Raw genomic sequence first — 16,572 nt, forward strand, 5'->3', positions numbered from 1 at the left:
AGACTGGTAAATAAGGTCAATATATACAAAAATGCTGGAATTTGGTTAATTGGCCAACTGTAGTGACAGTGCTTTTAGCAAGGCTTTTTGGAAGAGGCTCTCTGATATGGAAGAAAAGAAATGAGAGCTAAATATTACAGGGCTTGGGGTATGTGGTTGCTTTCTAGTAACATTTTTCTGACAAGAAAGGAGTAAGCCTTGCCTGTCCTTGGGAAGCAGCTTGCCTGGGTCCTGGCTGTGAAGTAACTGCAAAACACTCATGTCAACAGGCACAGCGGGGCTGTGTCGGGACCTGCAGGCTCCCTGTGCACCCTCCTGCTGAGCTGCTCCTCTCCCAGCGCAGCCCAAGGTGAGCCCTCCCAGCTCCAACTGGGATTTCACACGGCTGCTGTGGCTGGAATTCCTGGGAGCAGCGGTGCAGACAGCGACAGCCTCCGGGTTGTGACAGGAGGGAAGCAGGAGCGGTGTCAGATGGCTCAGGGAAGCATATTGGCAGAATAGCCTTTTGAAATAATGAGCACATAGAATTGCATGTTAACGTAAGATATTGTTTTGATCTCGTAATGATATGTTACATTAAGATAAAAGTAGTCTTGATGGGCAGAAATGCTCCCTCTCTGCTTCCTTGCACGCCAGTATATTAAAACAGGTATAATTCAGGAAAATGCCGTTCCTGCTATTTGGAATGAAATCCCAATTTGTGAAGTGTTAGATGTGAAGGGGTGCCTGGGAGAAACTGGTGGCACATGCTGTGCCCTTGGTAGTTTCTGTAGGCCCTGATCCTGACTTGTGTGTTGTGCCTTTAGCTTTTAGATAATCCATGGAACTATTGAGTGTGAGCAAGTGTGTACTCTTACGCATAAATTTAATCCCATCATTAGATTTAAGCCTCTTCTAATGAGTTATATTTTGAATTTTCATCTCTCCAATTCTTCCATATTTTTTGCTCTTTATTTTTTGGAAAATTTTTTTTGTAAAAACTAGATTAATATGGTGTTCATTCACAGTTGCAGTGTGAAGCCCGTGGTATTTTAAAATGAGGCATGAAAGGATGGGTTAAATCCCTAAAGCTAGATTTCAAGGTTTTATTATTGCTTCATTTTTCTCCTTTCAGAAATGATTGTCCAAACTGAAATGAGCGGACTGTAACATCAAAACCTAGCCAACCATTTTTCTTTATAAACCTCCTGTACTGTTTAAATGTCGAAACTAAATTTACCAACCTTGGCAGATTTGTCAAAGATGAACAGGATTGCCAAGTGTTCCCAGCTTCAAGTAAAAAGAGAAAGAGAGAGAGAGATCTAACAGCTCCTAAAATATTTGCAGCAAGCACCTGGTGATAACTGCAATTTCTTGTAACCAGTGCACCTACCTTCCTATCCAGCATCTCCATACTCAGAAGCTTATTACCGTGCCAGAATAGGACAGTCCCAAAATAAACCCCAGCCCCCAGAAGACAAACACTTTCCTACAAAATATCCCCTCAGGGAGAGCCCATGAGATTCTGATGTAGATTCTCAGTATTGCAACCCAGCTGGTTACACTAAACAAATTTTTAAAAACCAAAGAAACGCATCAACGCATGACTGGCTTTTTTTTTTTTTTTTTTTAAAACCAGGGTTTGTTGTCAGAGATCCTGCGTAAAGAAGAAGATCCTAGGACAGCTTCTCAGTCCCTCCTGGTAAACTTACGGGCAATGCAGAATTTCCTCAACTTGCCTGACTCGGAGCGGGATCGTATCTATCAGGATGAGAGAGAGAGAAGTATGAACCCAAACGTGAGCATGGTGTCTTCAGCTGCCAGCAGCCCAAGCTCCTCCAGAACACCCCAGGTAAGATGCAATCCCCTGCTACCTGTTTGTTGTCCAGATAATTCCAGGAAAGGAGTTTCTTTCCACTCTTCCCCCGTCTGTTGCTCTTCTTGCCCAGATGAGTTGTGGAAAATCTTTCATAAGGTTTTGGAGTGGCTATTAAGACATATTTAGTGGATGTCAGCAAGAGACTGTGATGATCATTCCATCTTTAATCAATGCCATAAATACCAAAGAGTATGTAACATTAGTGCCTGAAAGAGTGCATGTGGGCATTACATACAGGCTGTTGATATATGTCCATTAAATGGCTATTATAGAATATATTATGGAAAGACAGTGCATGTGGCTTTTTTCACCTGTGCCCATTACCTTCTTCAGAACACAGGAAATTTCTGGGCTTCTGGTCCATACGTGTTGCCATAAGAAGTGTCTAGTGAGCAGGGGTTGATACTGCATTAGATAGATGTTGTTAGAAAATACTGTGCTGCATAGGAAATCACAGTCCTTGAGTTAGAGGCTTTTACAAGTAAATGTTTGAGGTACAGAAAGTGGAGATGGACAGCGTGCTGGGAAGGAAGATGATGCTTAGAGCTCCCAAGCAGCTGTTGTCTCATTGACTTAACTGCATGTGTTTATTAATGTGCTGTTGCCACCCACTCTTCCTTGGGTAGGTTGTTCCTTTGCACTAAGAAAGAGCATCCACAAACTACACTGTAGTAGTCATCCCCCCTTGTACCAGGCTGATGCAGTCCCACATGTGTGCTCTGTAAAGTGAGGGTGCTTGCACAGGGCTGCCACTCAACTCCTGTCATGACATTTGCCTGACTGGAGTCTGAGTTTTCTAACAGTACAGGCATGATGCATCAGTTCTAGCACTTTACTGATCTTCAGTAAATGGGCCCCTGTAACCCTTCTAATCATATCAATGATCACTTCTCATTGAATTCTGTAGTCACAGCTGCTAAAAGTAAGCAAGCAAGCAAGCACTGCTGGGGAGAGTGAAGTTTTACATTCAAACTGACCGTCCTTAGGGAAGGTGTGTTGCTTTTTTAGAAACCATTGAGGTTGTTTAGTTTAACCCAGACATGTAGGTGCGCTTCACTGAATAAATGATGTAAAGAACTGTTTTCACTGAAAGCAAGCTTATCCTGCCAAGCCAGTTTGACACTGTTTTCATTACATGGGAAATTCATCGTATGATCCTTACCTTTTTTAGTTACCTATAACTGAAAATAAAAATATATAGGTATTTTTATAGTGAGTACACCATTGTACTGTTTAAGCAGTGTAGCCACTTTTCTGCAGTTGTATTGATTCATTGAAGAATTAGCTTAACTCCTGCTTATATTGGTTGCAATAGGTTTTGTACTAGAATCAAGCACTGAAAGGAAATGGAGACTTTAGACACAATCCAGTGAGAATAAAAATTGTATCTCTTGGCCCATTTCATTTCTGTGTTTATATATATACCATTTTCCCATGCTCTAGCCACAGCTAAAACATGATTTAAAATAATAGAAATTTTACCTGCCTTTGTAAGAGCTAAATATTGCTAGAAAACCATACTCTAGAAGTATAAACCAGCCCATATTTGCCTTATTTCAGTGTGAAGAATCCAACAGAATATTGTTAGGTTTTTGATCAGTAAAAGCAGCACACAAAGGTTTACCCAGTGCTTGCCTTGTGCCCGCTGTGTAACATTTCCCCAGCCCTCAGAGGGCCAGCACCAGTCAGCACAGGTGCTGTTTTGACAACTTGGACACCTCTGCAAATGAGGCTCTTCCCAGCTCCCGGGCAGGCAGCACGGCTACTGTGCTTCCCCATATGCCTGGTATTGGTTGTGACGAGAAAAATGCTGTCCTCGTGGGCAGCACGGCCATTCCGGCAGCGTCAGCTGCCCCGGCAGCTCTTACCTACCCTGGAGCGGGGTGCTTTGGGGCAGCAGTAGTAGGAGCTGTACCAGCCTTGCAGGAACTGTGTCAGTGTGTCAGAGAAGGTGATGGAATGGCAATTGGAAACGTGGTTTCCATAGATACTGATATCCTGCAGCAGTGCTTTTGGGATTGAGTGTGCAGGGTAGGAGAGGAATGGCAGATACCTGTGGAAATGCTTGTGCTGGGGCTGTCGTGCAGGCAGGTGTAAGGGCGTGCAGAGTAACCCAGCTCAGCTCTCCTTGACTCTGAGCCAGCCCCAAGCCACCCTTTTGTGATGTCCCTGGCTCAGGACCTGCCTCAAGGTGAGAATGGGAGATTGATCCAGAAAATGGGATACAGCTGTTGTGGGGAAGGTGCTCTGAGCTGTTAGGAGCTGTGTCCACACAGAACTCCAGCAGTAAGGGGCTGGGTTGCAGTGCTCTGGCACTGTGGTTGCAAACACTTTTTCTTCTTTCCCCCACTGTTTACAATAAGATGTTTCAGTAGTGGCCAACTACTTCTTAATATCAAGACCAGCTTTGAATCTAGGAGTTTTAATGTTAAATACTTTATTTTAGTGACTTTTGGTTGGTATTTTCCCTTTTTATTTTAATTTGTTTAATTTTTATTTTAATTTAATTTGTGATTAAATAAAAAATGGTGCAGCTTTCCGGGTGTGCAGGGCAAGCTTTTTCCTCACATGTAGCTGTGGACCTAGAAGTGTAGGAGACCCATGCAGGATGGAGTTATATTTTGAATCTTTCTTTTATGTGCTAATTTTGTTCTTCTCAGCATCTCAGACATCTATAACAGCCTCTGAGGCCATGGTGACCTTGGCTGCTGTGCTAGCCAAAGGCTCCAGCGCCTGGAAAGACTTTTCTATACCCGACAAATCTCCATTAAATCAGTCCTGACAGACTTGGACAGTCCTTTTCCTTTCTGTGAAGTCTTTGTTGTTTTCTTACATTTCCCACAGTTGCCCTAACTCTCATCTATCTGTAAGCATTGAATTTTAGAGCAGGGTGTCCCTGCCGGTCCCTGTGTTGCACTGTACCCAGCTCATGGGCTGTGGATGGCACAGGTTTAGCCCTGGCCTTCTGGCGCACGGTGGCCATGCTCTGCCCCAGCTGCTGTCCAGCTGCCTCTGCCTGCCCACGGGCCTGGCCTTAGGGAACAGGAAAATCTTACACCCTTCCTGCATGTGTCCTGCCTATGACAGGCAGGGAGCAAACCCAGAGCAGTGCCTGCTGAACCTGGAAAGGGAGAAGATACAGGTTGGTTAAGGCTTTATCTGGAAGTCATAATTAGTCTAGAGTCTTGATTGGATTTTGGCTCCATTGTTAACGTGGCCTCAGTATGGAAGAGATGGCAGGAAAAGGAAGATTTGGAGGACAACAGAACAGAAGAAGTTCAGAAGGTTTGGTTTTGCCTAGTTAACCTTCCTATTAACAAATAAACATTTGGGCATGTCTGCCTAGTTAAAAATTAACATTAGATATACTCTAGCAGATTTCAACTCTGACACAAAAACACGATTCATCTGAAAAGATTCATAATTGAGCCAAATATGAGTGTCACTGGGGTATATGGGTGATTTGGGTCTATTGTGAAGTGTGAGCTTTGCAATTTAGGTTGTGTTCTTTCCTAAGACCTTTGTGTCTCAAGACAGAACAGATTTTACATCAGTAACCCACATTTCCCTTAAAAGGTATAAGGGGTGCAGTGATCAGCCCTGATATCTCTCCTCTTTGAGCCCGGGAAAGTAAATAAGATCTGTCTCCAAGGGGCAGCTGCTGCTGGGAGCACTCAGTGAGCATCACACCACCCTCACTCCCTCTCCTGCCAGTGCATTTTGGGGACCACCAGTCCAAGGGGCTTTAAATTGACATCCTGTAGCAGTCTTTTGAACTGTATTGATAGAAGCTTTGCAGGGGTAGTCCAGCCCAGGGAAAGCACTGGCAGCGTCCGTTATTGTCCTTCATTTGTCACAGAAGCTGATGGGAAATCATTCAATTAAAAGGAGTGCAGTGGAATACACAAAATCTCAATATGAGTTTAGGAGAATGAGGGCAGCACATCAAAGGCATGCCAAAGCCCAGCTTTATGAAATGATTTTTTTTTTTTCATTTCCACTGATTTCCTAGGTGAAATTAGGTGACTGTCTGGCTAGCATAATGATGATAAGGCTGGGAAACCATACATACTCAAGTGACATACGTATAGTTTTAATAAAGAATGAGGGAGACTTGAGGGAGTGCATTAAATTGAGTAATAATTTATTATTTAGAGACCTCTACCCATTTACTCATTTTTTCTGGGAGAATTGGCTCTTCCTCCAAGGTGTAGGCCACTTTTAGAGAGGGGGGAGAGAAGGTAGAGCCTGCTGGCTGTGCTGCAGTAGCTGACTGGCAAAGCCAATGTCAGCGTGTGCCTGCAGCCCAGTGCCCCAGCTACCTATCCTGTTGTTGAGCTGCTCAATAAACATGCTGGGAGAGGGAGAGGGGGAGAGTTGACAGGGCCTTGCATGTCCTATAGGAATGCACTGCAATTATTTCCAATCACAATTAACCTGATTAGAATAATGGACAGGAAGTGTCCCTCTGTAGCTAATGCAGTTTGGCATCAGCTGACTGAAATCCTTTGATAATTTCTGCACAGATGGCTGGGCTGAAAGCAGCACTTTTTTAATTATTATTTTCATGGTCTCTTGGTAGGCCAAAACCTCGACACCAACAACAGACCTCCCCATTAAGGCGGACAGCTCCAACGTCAACATCACAGCTGCCATTTATGATGAGATCCAACAGGAGATGAAAAGGGCCAAGGTATCTCAAGCTCTGTTTGCCAAAGTGGCTGCCAATAAAAGTCAGGTGAGTGGTATAGGGGATTTCATTGTTGTGGGGCCTTCTAGGGTTTTGTTTTTAAAGCAAACTCTGGGGTTGGGACTAGATCCATCTCTTCCTCCCATCAATAAAATTACATCTGTTCCTACAATAATAATAATAATTCTAATCTCTGGGGAACCTGTCATGTTTGGCTTTTGCCTGCTTAAGTGGTTTCCTTTCCCCCTTTAAAAGAGGCTGAGGAAAGGGTCAGTTCACAACCAAGCTTTTCCTCCCCTTTTGTACAAACATGTCTCTCTTTTCCCATGTGTGGTATATAACTTACACCTCTGCTAGCAGGACAAGGAACTTTCAAAATGGCAGTAACCTACTCATTCAGCAGGTAATGAAATCGCTTTCTCAAGTGGTTAACTGAGGGAAGGCAATGGGAAAAAGCATATTAGGCAGGTGTTTCCTTTTTAGCATGTTGTATGTGCTGCATACAGTATTGCCACGTGAATAAGTCACATCGGATCCAATCATTTTTACAAAAAGGCATATGAAGGCACTGCAGTGAGTTCTGCTGGATTCATTTCTACCTTGGGTGTAAAAAATACATGTGGGCAAGCCTAGGTCGGGTGAAATCTTGAAGAGAATCCATTAATTTAAAAATTTCATTCAACTCTTTAAAAAAATATAACGCACCAGAAGGGATTTTGTGGCAAGGAGGACAGACAGATGTTTTTTTGAAGGGCAGCAAGTGGATTGGAGATTGTTGGAAGGAATTGTTTACTCAGTGAAAAGAGCTGCTTCTGATCCTGGATGAAATGATTCAGTTCAGCTAGGAGAGGGCATTAATATGCACACAAAAATGCACAAATGTGCACGTGACAATGAGAGAGTGGGATAGAAGTATCTAGGTGCATGCACTCTGGAAAACACACACTTCCCTCTCTGCAGGGAAACAACGTTATAGTCATTAAAGTAGATGTAAAATAAGCAGTTGAAAGGCATATAAAGAAAGCATCAAAGGCTATCAAAGCACATGGGAAAGCCTTGTCCTTGTTACAGGTATTTGTGTCCTGACATGTGGAGATCTGATGAATTTTTCCTTCTTCGTGTGATCGTTAATTTTCTTTGCCTTTTGCTTTCTCTTGTCAGGGTGCAGGGGTTACAGCCCCTCTACCCCCCAAACCAAATCCCAGGTTCAGTATGAAATACATAAAAGGAAAATACCATGGAACCCTCTTAAACTGTTAAATGCATAAAAATCTCATGTACCACATGGCAAAATATAATGAGAACTGGAGCTGTTAAACGAATAAAGCTGTTAAAAGCATAATGCCACTTGGCACAACTACTGTGCATTTAACGGTTTTCCACTGTGTAATAAATGACATATGTGGTAAACGTGCAGTAAATATAAAAACTGCACAATTGATTTTGCAAACGTGCCCCTTATTCTTTACTCCATGCAGATATCAAAGTTCCACCCAGAATCCGGACTGGACAGCTTTTAATAAGGAGTGTTTAACACAGACCGAATGCCAGCCTCTCTGAGGTTTGGCTTAAAATTGCCTGCAAGCTTCCTGTCATTATACCCAGAGGCTTCTTGAAATAGAGAGGGACTGAACCACCCAACAATAATTTGGGTGGCTCACCAGCTTTGGTCTGTGCCAGCTTGAGCTTATGTACTTTTCTGGCAGCATCGCACACCAGCGCCAAAACAAAAATAAGATCTGTAGTCTTTCACGTGGAAAAAAAGCAGGGCAGATTTTGAACACCAGATGCAAAAGGTTAAGAACAGGATCCACAAATGTTATTGTTTAAAGCAAAGTTACTGCACATAAAGGTTTTGTTTCTTCAGCAGCAGCGAATAAAGAAGTGTTTCTGAGGCTGATGTTTCTTTTGTTTCGCAGCCTTGCCAAAGCAGTGCTGGCTCCCTGGGATAGCCCAGCGTTCGCCACGCTGAGATGTCATAGTGCTCTGCTGGAGCATGAAAGTGGTTTATGGGGACACTGGAAGGCAGGGACAGAGGAGGCCACAGCCAAGAACCACAGTGGTACGGGGCCCCCCCGCCTCAAAGCCCACCTGTGTGCCTGCCCCAGGCCTGGCTTGGTGTGCCTGTGGTGCCCTGCTGCTGGCTGGGGAGCTGTGTGGCCCGGACAAGTGCCAAAAGGAAGGGCAAAGCTGCTTGCATGGGGAAGAGCCACGGTGTCATGGTCAGTGTGTTGCTTTAAGTCTAGCTTGTCTGAAAACTAGCAGTTGGGTGTTCCCAGTGCACTGCACAGACCAGCTGTGCCAGTTGTGGGCATTTCTGGTGAAAATGTTGCTGATTTCAGCAGCTGAGTTATATGGTGGGAAGCGCTCATTGAAAACTGCCCATGTTTGCAGAAGAAAGAGTTTGAAAGGGGGGAAAAAAGAACTAGTCTGAGGCTTTGCTTGGACTCTCCGCCAAGGTTTGCTCACTTGCTATTCTCCACAGGCCTGGCTTGTGTTGCGTTGGCTTCCTCTATTATTCCCTCACCCCAGACTACTGAGAGGCTTCCAGTTTGCTAACAAGGCATGTGTTATGTTGGGCGCTGCTGTTCTGTCAACAGCAATCCACGGTGCTGTGAGATCTTCACAGTTTTAGCAGGCAGTGAATCTCCGACAGGGATGTTTTGACATTTTATACACAGGGCTGTATGTCATGTACCCGAGAGAACATCCAGAGGAAACGGAGGCCTCGTTTCCTCTTCTGTCTCTGTACAGGAAGAGTGGTACCCACTGAGAACAGTTACTGCAAGTGGCATCATCTACTGGTGGAGTTAATTGACCTCTAATTTAACAAGTAACCATCTTCATTCTTAAGCCATGGCAGAGTCTCAACAACTGAAGAGAGGGGCAGTTTCTAGAAACTGAGGTTGCAAATCACAAAGCTCACAAGTCAACATAAAGGCAAGATTCAGGGCCTCATGGATGTATCAAAGTAGTATGGTAAGAATTCAAGGAAATCCACCTTCATAAAGATTTCAAGATACTTATTTTAGACATTTACTTATTCATCACTTATTTACCTTAATATGCATTTTATTCCTTGCACCTTATATCTAGATATTTTTAGCCTTTGTGATGTGCATCCCTTTGTATTTTTGAAGCCGTCAGAAGCTGAGAGTTCAGTGCCCTCACAACACAGCCTCCACAGCTGCCCTCTTATTTTAGCTGCCAGCTGTTAGGGATGGACCCGATGGACAGCAGGATTGTCTGGGGGTGCTGCCTGCCAGTGCCCTTTTAGTGGCTAAACCTGTATCAGCACATTGGGAATGTTTCTGAGTGTGGCTGGAGCACCAGGGTTTGGTTTCCAGTCTACGACTTGAGCTCCCCTGGTTATATTTAAGTCACAAGAAGACAGGTTTCTGACGTGCTGTTTCAGAGAGGTTTGGGTGGCCTGTGTGTGTGCAGAGCTGGGCAGTGGGACAGGCAGAGACTATGGCCTTGGATTACTGCAAGTTTGGATTGTTGGTTTTACAACTGGCTTCTACATTCAGTTCTACAGCTGCTTTACAGTGCAACTTCAGGAAAACCATTTCCCCCATGACCGTGTGCCTCTAATGCTGTGCAGCAGCATTACCCCTTTGACCTCTGCTAGTGAGAGCCCTGTCTGAGGCTGTGCTGTGCTCAGCAGACATTTTTTTCTTAGTCTTTGCAAAATAGGTTTGGGAATGTAGTTCTGTTCATAATAAACAGTGACTATCAAAATAAACAGCTGGCTGAAGCTCTTGTTGACAGTCTGAGGGAGGGCAGGGTTTGTATGGACATGGAGATCAAACTTCCCACAGTTCTCCCAGGGCAAGAGACTCTTCTTAATCAGCCTGGGGTGGCATGGGGAAGCACATTGCTGGGGATCAGCCCTGGGAAAGGCAAGTGGTACCTTCACCGGTCCAGTGAAAACAAAAAGTATAGCCTTGAAACTGAAATTCTTTTCAAGGGACTGGAGTTTATTCCAGTAGCACCAGAGTAAAGCAAGAGAGACCCCTTGGAGCAACATTTGAAAAAAATGGTAAGTTACCATAGATCTCTGATCTCTCTTGGTTGGGTTTAGCTCCCTCCACCACCTCTCCACCCTCTGATATTTTTATCCTGTTGAAAAGTAAGCAAACAATAAACTTGATGAGGGTTTGAGTTTGGAGACAGAAAAGCCCTTCAGTTGAGGCTTGTCAGGTAAAAAAAAGCAAAACAGGTTTATGGGTGGGTGGAAATTACTATGATAGTTCCTTGCCTTTCCTCTGACTTTCCTTTTCCATGTCAAGATCCCTGCCTCACTGCCATTACTCTAGCCAAGGAAGGTGTTAGCCCACAGCAGGATCCCAAGCTAGATGGGACTCCACACCATGGCCACCTTCCCATGCCCTTACCTCCTGCTCATCCTCCAAGGAGGAAGTACAGGCAATGAAAGAGGAATGAGCAGTGTCACTTTGAGGAAGGATTAGCTTTAGAAACCCTTAATTTCATCCTTTCCTCTCTTTCCTTCCCAACTTACATTGCCTTGTATTCATTTGATAGGATGGGATGCCTTCTCTCTTCCTTTTAGCTTATAATAGGTGTTTTCTGTGGCCTTGAACTAATTAGCTTCCAGTGATGATGAACAGCAGCTAGAAAAAGCAGCTGGTGGTGAAGATGTGTAGTGTATATAGTGTGTGCATACAGGGCACTTCTTACAGCTTTATCACAGTGCCTTATGATGCTTTGAATCTCTACAGCTGGCCATATCTGTTGTGCTGATATTTCGATGTTCATGTCACATATGGAGGAAATGCAGAAAGACATTTCTCTCTTTGACTAAACTTGGAATTTCTTTGAAGTACCTTTGGAAGCTTCTTTTTTACTGTCTTGCATATGCAGTCACAGTGTGACCCCATCCAGGACAGGAGAAGTGGGCCCATATGACCCTCATGGGGTTTGATAAGGCCAAGTACAGTGTCCTGCACCTGGGTGTCAGCACAGGCTGAGGGATTAAGGGATTGAGAACAGCCCTGCCAAGAAAGACTGGGGACACTGGTAGGTAAAAAGCTGGATAAGAGCTGTCAAAGTGCACTGTTAGCCCAAAAGATCAACTCTGTCCTGCAGCCAAAGCAGTGTGACCAGCAGGTTGAGGAAGGTGATTCTGACCCTTTGCTCTGGTGAGACCCCACCTGGAGAGCTGCATCCAGCTCTGGGGTCCCCAATGCAGGAAAGACTTCAGCTTGTTGGGGCAAGTCCAGAGGGGGCCACAAAAATGATGAATGGCTGAAGCACCTGTCCTGTGAAGTCGGGCGGAGCTGGGGCTGTTCAGCCTAGACAAGACAAGGGCCTGGGGATCCTTCATTGCAGCCTTTCAGTACTTAAATGAGGTTTATTTAGCCAGGCCTGTTGTGACAGGGCGAGAGGTAATGGTTTGAAACTAAAATAAAATAAATTCAGACTAGATATATAAGGAAGAAGGTTTTTACAATGAGGGTGGTGAAACACTGGAAGAGGCTGCCCACAGAAATGGCAGATGCGTCCCCATCCCTTGAAATATTCAGGTTGCTTAGACTCCAACCTTACCTATCAAAGATGTCCCTGCTCATTGCAGGGGGGTTGGACTAGAGAGCTTTAAAGCTCTCCAACCTAAACTATTCCATGGTTCTATGTCAGCATCTGCAGCAGTGTGTTGGCCTCTCAGCAGCTGAATGAATAAGGGATAGTTGTGGAGCTGGGGTTTAGCTCACAAGGTCCTTGGCAGATGTGGGAGCTGATGGTGGGCTGCCTGCCCTAACCACAAGCCCATACTTCCTCTCTAGTGTGGGGAGAAGCTAGTTCGAACTTGGAATGCTGGAGATACCCTCAATGCACAGCATCCTTCCCTCTGAGGCCAGGAGCTCTAGGCAGACTCGGTGTTTCCATGAACCTAAGGTACTTCAGGATGCGTATATCTCATTCCTTTTTTTGTGTAATTTCATGCTTTATGAGGCTAGTGAGCAAGTGTCCCTCATGAAAGTGCTTTGCATTTTCTGGGGAGGAAAAGTACCAAGCATTTCAGAAAATCCAGACTGTGGAGTGATTAACCTTGAACTGTATCAAAATTCTCCGAGTAAAGCTTCTCAGGTTCAGTCCCCCTCCCCCGGCCCTCATCAAGAATTCATTGAAGCCATGACAGAACTCTCCATTACAGTTAGTCTTTTATCCATTTCAGCTTTCTTGATTAGGTTATCTTGAATCATTAGGGGGTTTATTTATTTTAATAGACACTTATTGGATTCATGGTAAGAGAGTTTGGCGACTAAGGAACAAGAGCTGAATATTATCTAGCTCATTTTGTACTGTAGAGTCCCAAACTAAGCGGAGAGAAGAGATGCTGAGGAAGTTTGTCCAGAGGACTCCTGTGATCCCACGTGGGAAGGGAGCCTTCTCTTAGGAGTGCATTTCTTTACTAATCTTTCAAGACTTGCGTCAATCATTGCTGCTTTTTTTTCCCTTTTATCACATATGTTGACATTTTCTGCACTGATGATGTGGGTGAGGAAACGGCCTTTTACATTTATTTTTGAGATTTATTCCTGAATCACTCTTACTAAAAACTCTTCATTTGCCTACTCATGCTTTCACTGGAGACCCTAGAAAATGTCAGTGCAGAAAACCAGCTGTATTGTTGTTACTATTATTGTTGTTGTTGTTATTAATTTTAATGTAAGTGCAGGGAAACACAAGGTCAGTTAAGCTGCAGGTTTATCCACGCTCAAAACAGAACAGCTGCCTGTGAATAAGTCACGGTGGACACCCAACTGCCACCTCCTGCAGTGGCTTTTGGCAAAGTGTAAACATGGGCCTGTACCCCAGCATGACTGTGAGCCTGAACTCTTCCCATGTGCCTTCTTTGTCCTTGGTCAGAAATTTGGTCCTTGGCAGGCTGCAGGGCAGCAGATCTGCAAGAAGCAGTTTTGGGGGTCAGTGTGTTTTTGCACACCTTCACTGAGCGCTGGAAAAACTGACCTTAATCTAGTCTGGTACTTCTGGCTGCCGTGCTCCAGGGTAAACACAGCAAAAGTGAAAGGGTCGAGCTGCTAAGCAGGGCTCTGGGATAAGTGACAGAGGATATGGCTCAGGATTGCTGCACCAGCTCGCTGTCCTTGAGGGGGTTTGAGGGCACCAAGCCTTGCGCTTTGGTGTTCTAAGCATGCTGTTTCTTTAACAGCATAAAAGCACAGTGGGAATGGCTGGCTTTCTGCAGATTTTTGTTGTTGTTTGCTTAGATGTGTGGAAATGTATTTGATTAGAAGACACAGAGAGAGGTTAAAAATAGGACATTAATATGATATTATTTTTTTATCAAACAAAATGCTTAGAAAATGTTTATCTTGTCTCATGAGAACAACAAAAATAGAGGCCAGCACTTCTCTGCAGCTCTCTTTAATGAGCTAAATTGGGCTGCATTCCTGATGTCTCTAGAAGTTTTGGGGTGAAATGATGGGAGTTCTGAGCAGAATTCCTTGTAACCGCAAGCACAGGGTGTGCCTGAATGTAGAGCCAAAAGCATCCTTTAATTGTGCTGTTTTTCCCTCCTCTTATTTTTAATGGAAGACATTCCCATTTGGGAACCTTAGAAGCTGACATTAAGGGCTGGATTCTGCCACCCATATTGACACTGGTGTGTATCAAACTCTCTGGTAAGTCTGGCAGCCAAGGGGGCTGTTTGTGTGGTGGAGCGAGACCTGCGATGTGCAGGGGAGGCAGAACCAGAAACACGGCGTATTGTACGTCTGGGGAGGGGTGTGTTATTTGTTAGATTTTTCAGAATACGTTCACAGAAGTTGTATTTACTTGTAATGCAGGACGTTCAGATGCTGTGGATGAGTGGGGAAAAAGGTGGTGAGATAGTATCTCCTTCACTTTTCCTTCTTCATGCCAATAAATGTAGCTATAGATAAAAATTCACTGTGAATGGCTGTAGCTCCAAAAATTTCTGTATGTTAGTATTTCTTAAATGAAATAATCCTCCTGGAAAGCTCTGTGTAACATACACAGACCCCCAAAGAAATAAATAAAAGAAAATAAAAAAAATATAACCAAAAAACGCCAAGTTGAGATTTTTAACAGTAAAAGGAGATTTTGTGTATTAATAATTCATGAGTTCTCATTGAACATGCACGAAGAAACGGTGCTATTCAATAGAGAATACTGTCATCTGTCACTGTTTTATTTGACATTTACACTTTTTTTTTTTTTTTTTGCCTGGTACTGCAAAACTTTCTTGGATGGCGTGCTAAGATTATTTAAATAAATAATTTTAAAAAGCCGATGCAGACTTTTCATCTGTGCATGGGGAAGGCGGTTACTTGCAGCCATAAAGAACGTGTGAGTAAGCTGCGGCACGCTGTGTTTTCTCACGTATTAGTCAAAGCTATTGCCTAATAAACAGCCCCATAGGTGGATAGAGAAGGTCTTGAATGAATGCTTGAATAAAGAGAGGGAAGGATAGAGAAAGAGTAGGGAAAGGACAGATTTGATGCAGATAAGTGTACACATGCACGCAGTGGGTATGTGTGTGTACGTGGCAGGGGGGTGAGCGAAAAATGGCTCTTGTGAAGAAAGCTGACACAAATACATCGCAAAAAATAAATATTTATAAATGGCATTGAGGGAGACCCAGTCCCACACAACATGAGAGAAGACAGGGCATTTAGCACAATGACAATTCAGTTAGGCGCACCTTGCAATTTCTTGCTAATATTAGGCTCGTGGAAATCTTTCTGCTCTGTAGGTTAGTTATTATTTATAAAAATCACAGAACCAGCTGATACATTCATAAGCTAATTATTGTAGCAGCTGGGTACACATGGTGCAATATGTCTGAGGCTGTGAAGTATCACAGATTTCTTGGGGCCTGCTGTGGTGGGGGTGTGCTGTTGAAGGCTAGATCCCTTAATCTGATCAGCCAAGCAAATACTTTGTGGGGAAACTGGATTAATATCTCTCTAAATACCACGGATGTGCTTCACCTTCAGAACCAGGCTCCTTTAAACGTGCCATTAGCTTATCTCCTTTGGGGAATGGAGAAGTTCTCAGGTGTCCTCAGGACGGCAGGGTCTTTGCCTGGTGCCTCCCTTTGCCAGGAATTAATTTGGTTTGCTCATGTCTGCACACATGGTCACACTGCAGTCTAATCTTTTCCCTAATAGCTCCAAGGTCAGGACCTCGCATGTTGCCAGGCAAATTGAGCGCTATCCTTCTTAAAGAGTAATGGCAGCGAGTGCCTAGTCCGTAATGAGGCCTGTAGTGTTGCTCTAAGTGATTGTAATGAGCGCTGATTATAACGGGACAGATAAATCAAAGCACGGCAGTCGCCATCGGGCTGCCCGGTCCAGCGCTAGGAAGAGGAGGTGGCCCTGCCGAGCTGTGCCTGGGCTCTGCCAGAGCCAGGCACCCCATCCTCCCACAGGCCTGCCCAGCAATGGGCTCCAGCTCTGCCAGCTGCAGGGCTCATTCTGGATTTTCTGTTACACGATGGGTCTTCGTGCTGCAGCAGCCCCCAGGAGGTGCTAAGCATACCTGCTTGAAACATGTTGAAAGAGTTCATTCGGAGACTTGCTCAGATCACTGAAAACAGGGAGCAACAGGAGCCAGTTTTTTCTACAGATGGTTTATTTTCCGTTTCAGAAATTCAAATGTATGGAGGAACCCCTGAGAAAACATTGTGGAGCTGGGAGATTTTCTTCCTATACTTTCTCTAAAACAGACAAAGTTTTGGTGGATTTCTGAGCAGTGTAAGGAGGAGAATTGAGAGTAAGGGATGTGGCCAAACCACATTAAAATGCAGACTTCACCTGCTGAGAGATTGCCCAAATACCAATCAAAACACTTTGAAAATACAACAGGTTTTTTTTCCCTAAGTAAATTACATATCTTGTTTTCATCCTTTCCCCCCCCACCCCCCAGCCCTCCAAGTTTATTGCAAGAAAAGATCAGGTCTGCACAAATGTGGCCTCTCACTTGTAAAAACAAGGCAGTGTTGTGTTACAGATTA

The 16,572-nt window shown here is 44.2% G+C and overlaps 1 protein-coding gene across 3 annotated transcripts in view; it reads left to right on the forward strand.

Annotated features, from left to right (window-relative positions):
- The window catches only part of SATB2 (SATB homeobox 2), a 133,322-nt gene that overhangs the window by 89,921 nt on the left and 26,829 nt on the right, over positions 1-16,572 (forward strand). For all 3 annotated transcript variants that reach the window (XM_088059060.1, XM_005519919.3, XM_088059059.1), the window contains exons 8-9: positions 1,619-1,831; positions 6,441-6,596. In XM_088059060.1, the coding sequence (XP_087915186.1) occupies positions 1,619-1,831; positions 6,441-6,596 (369 nt within the window). The remainder of the gene's footprint in view (positions 1-1,618; positions 1,832-6,440; positions 6,597-16,572) is intronic.

Source organism: Pseudopodoces humilis, chromosome 8 (genome assembly GCF_049639895.1).
Source record: "Pseudopodoces humilis isolate 2021_Gansu_Grassland_sample_001 chromosome 8, ASM4963989v1, whole genome shotgun sequence".
NCBI classification, from domain to species: domain Eukaryota; kingdom Metazoa; phylum Chordata; class Aves; order Passeriformes; family Paridae; genus Pseudopodoces; species Pseudopodoces humilis.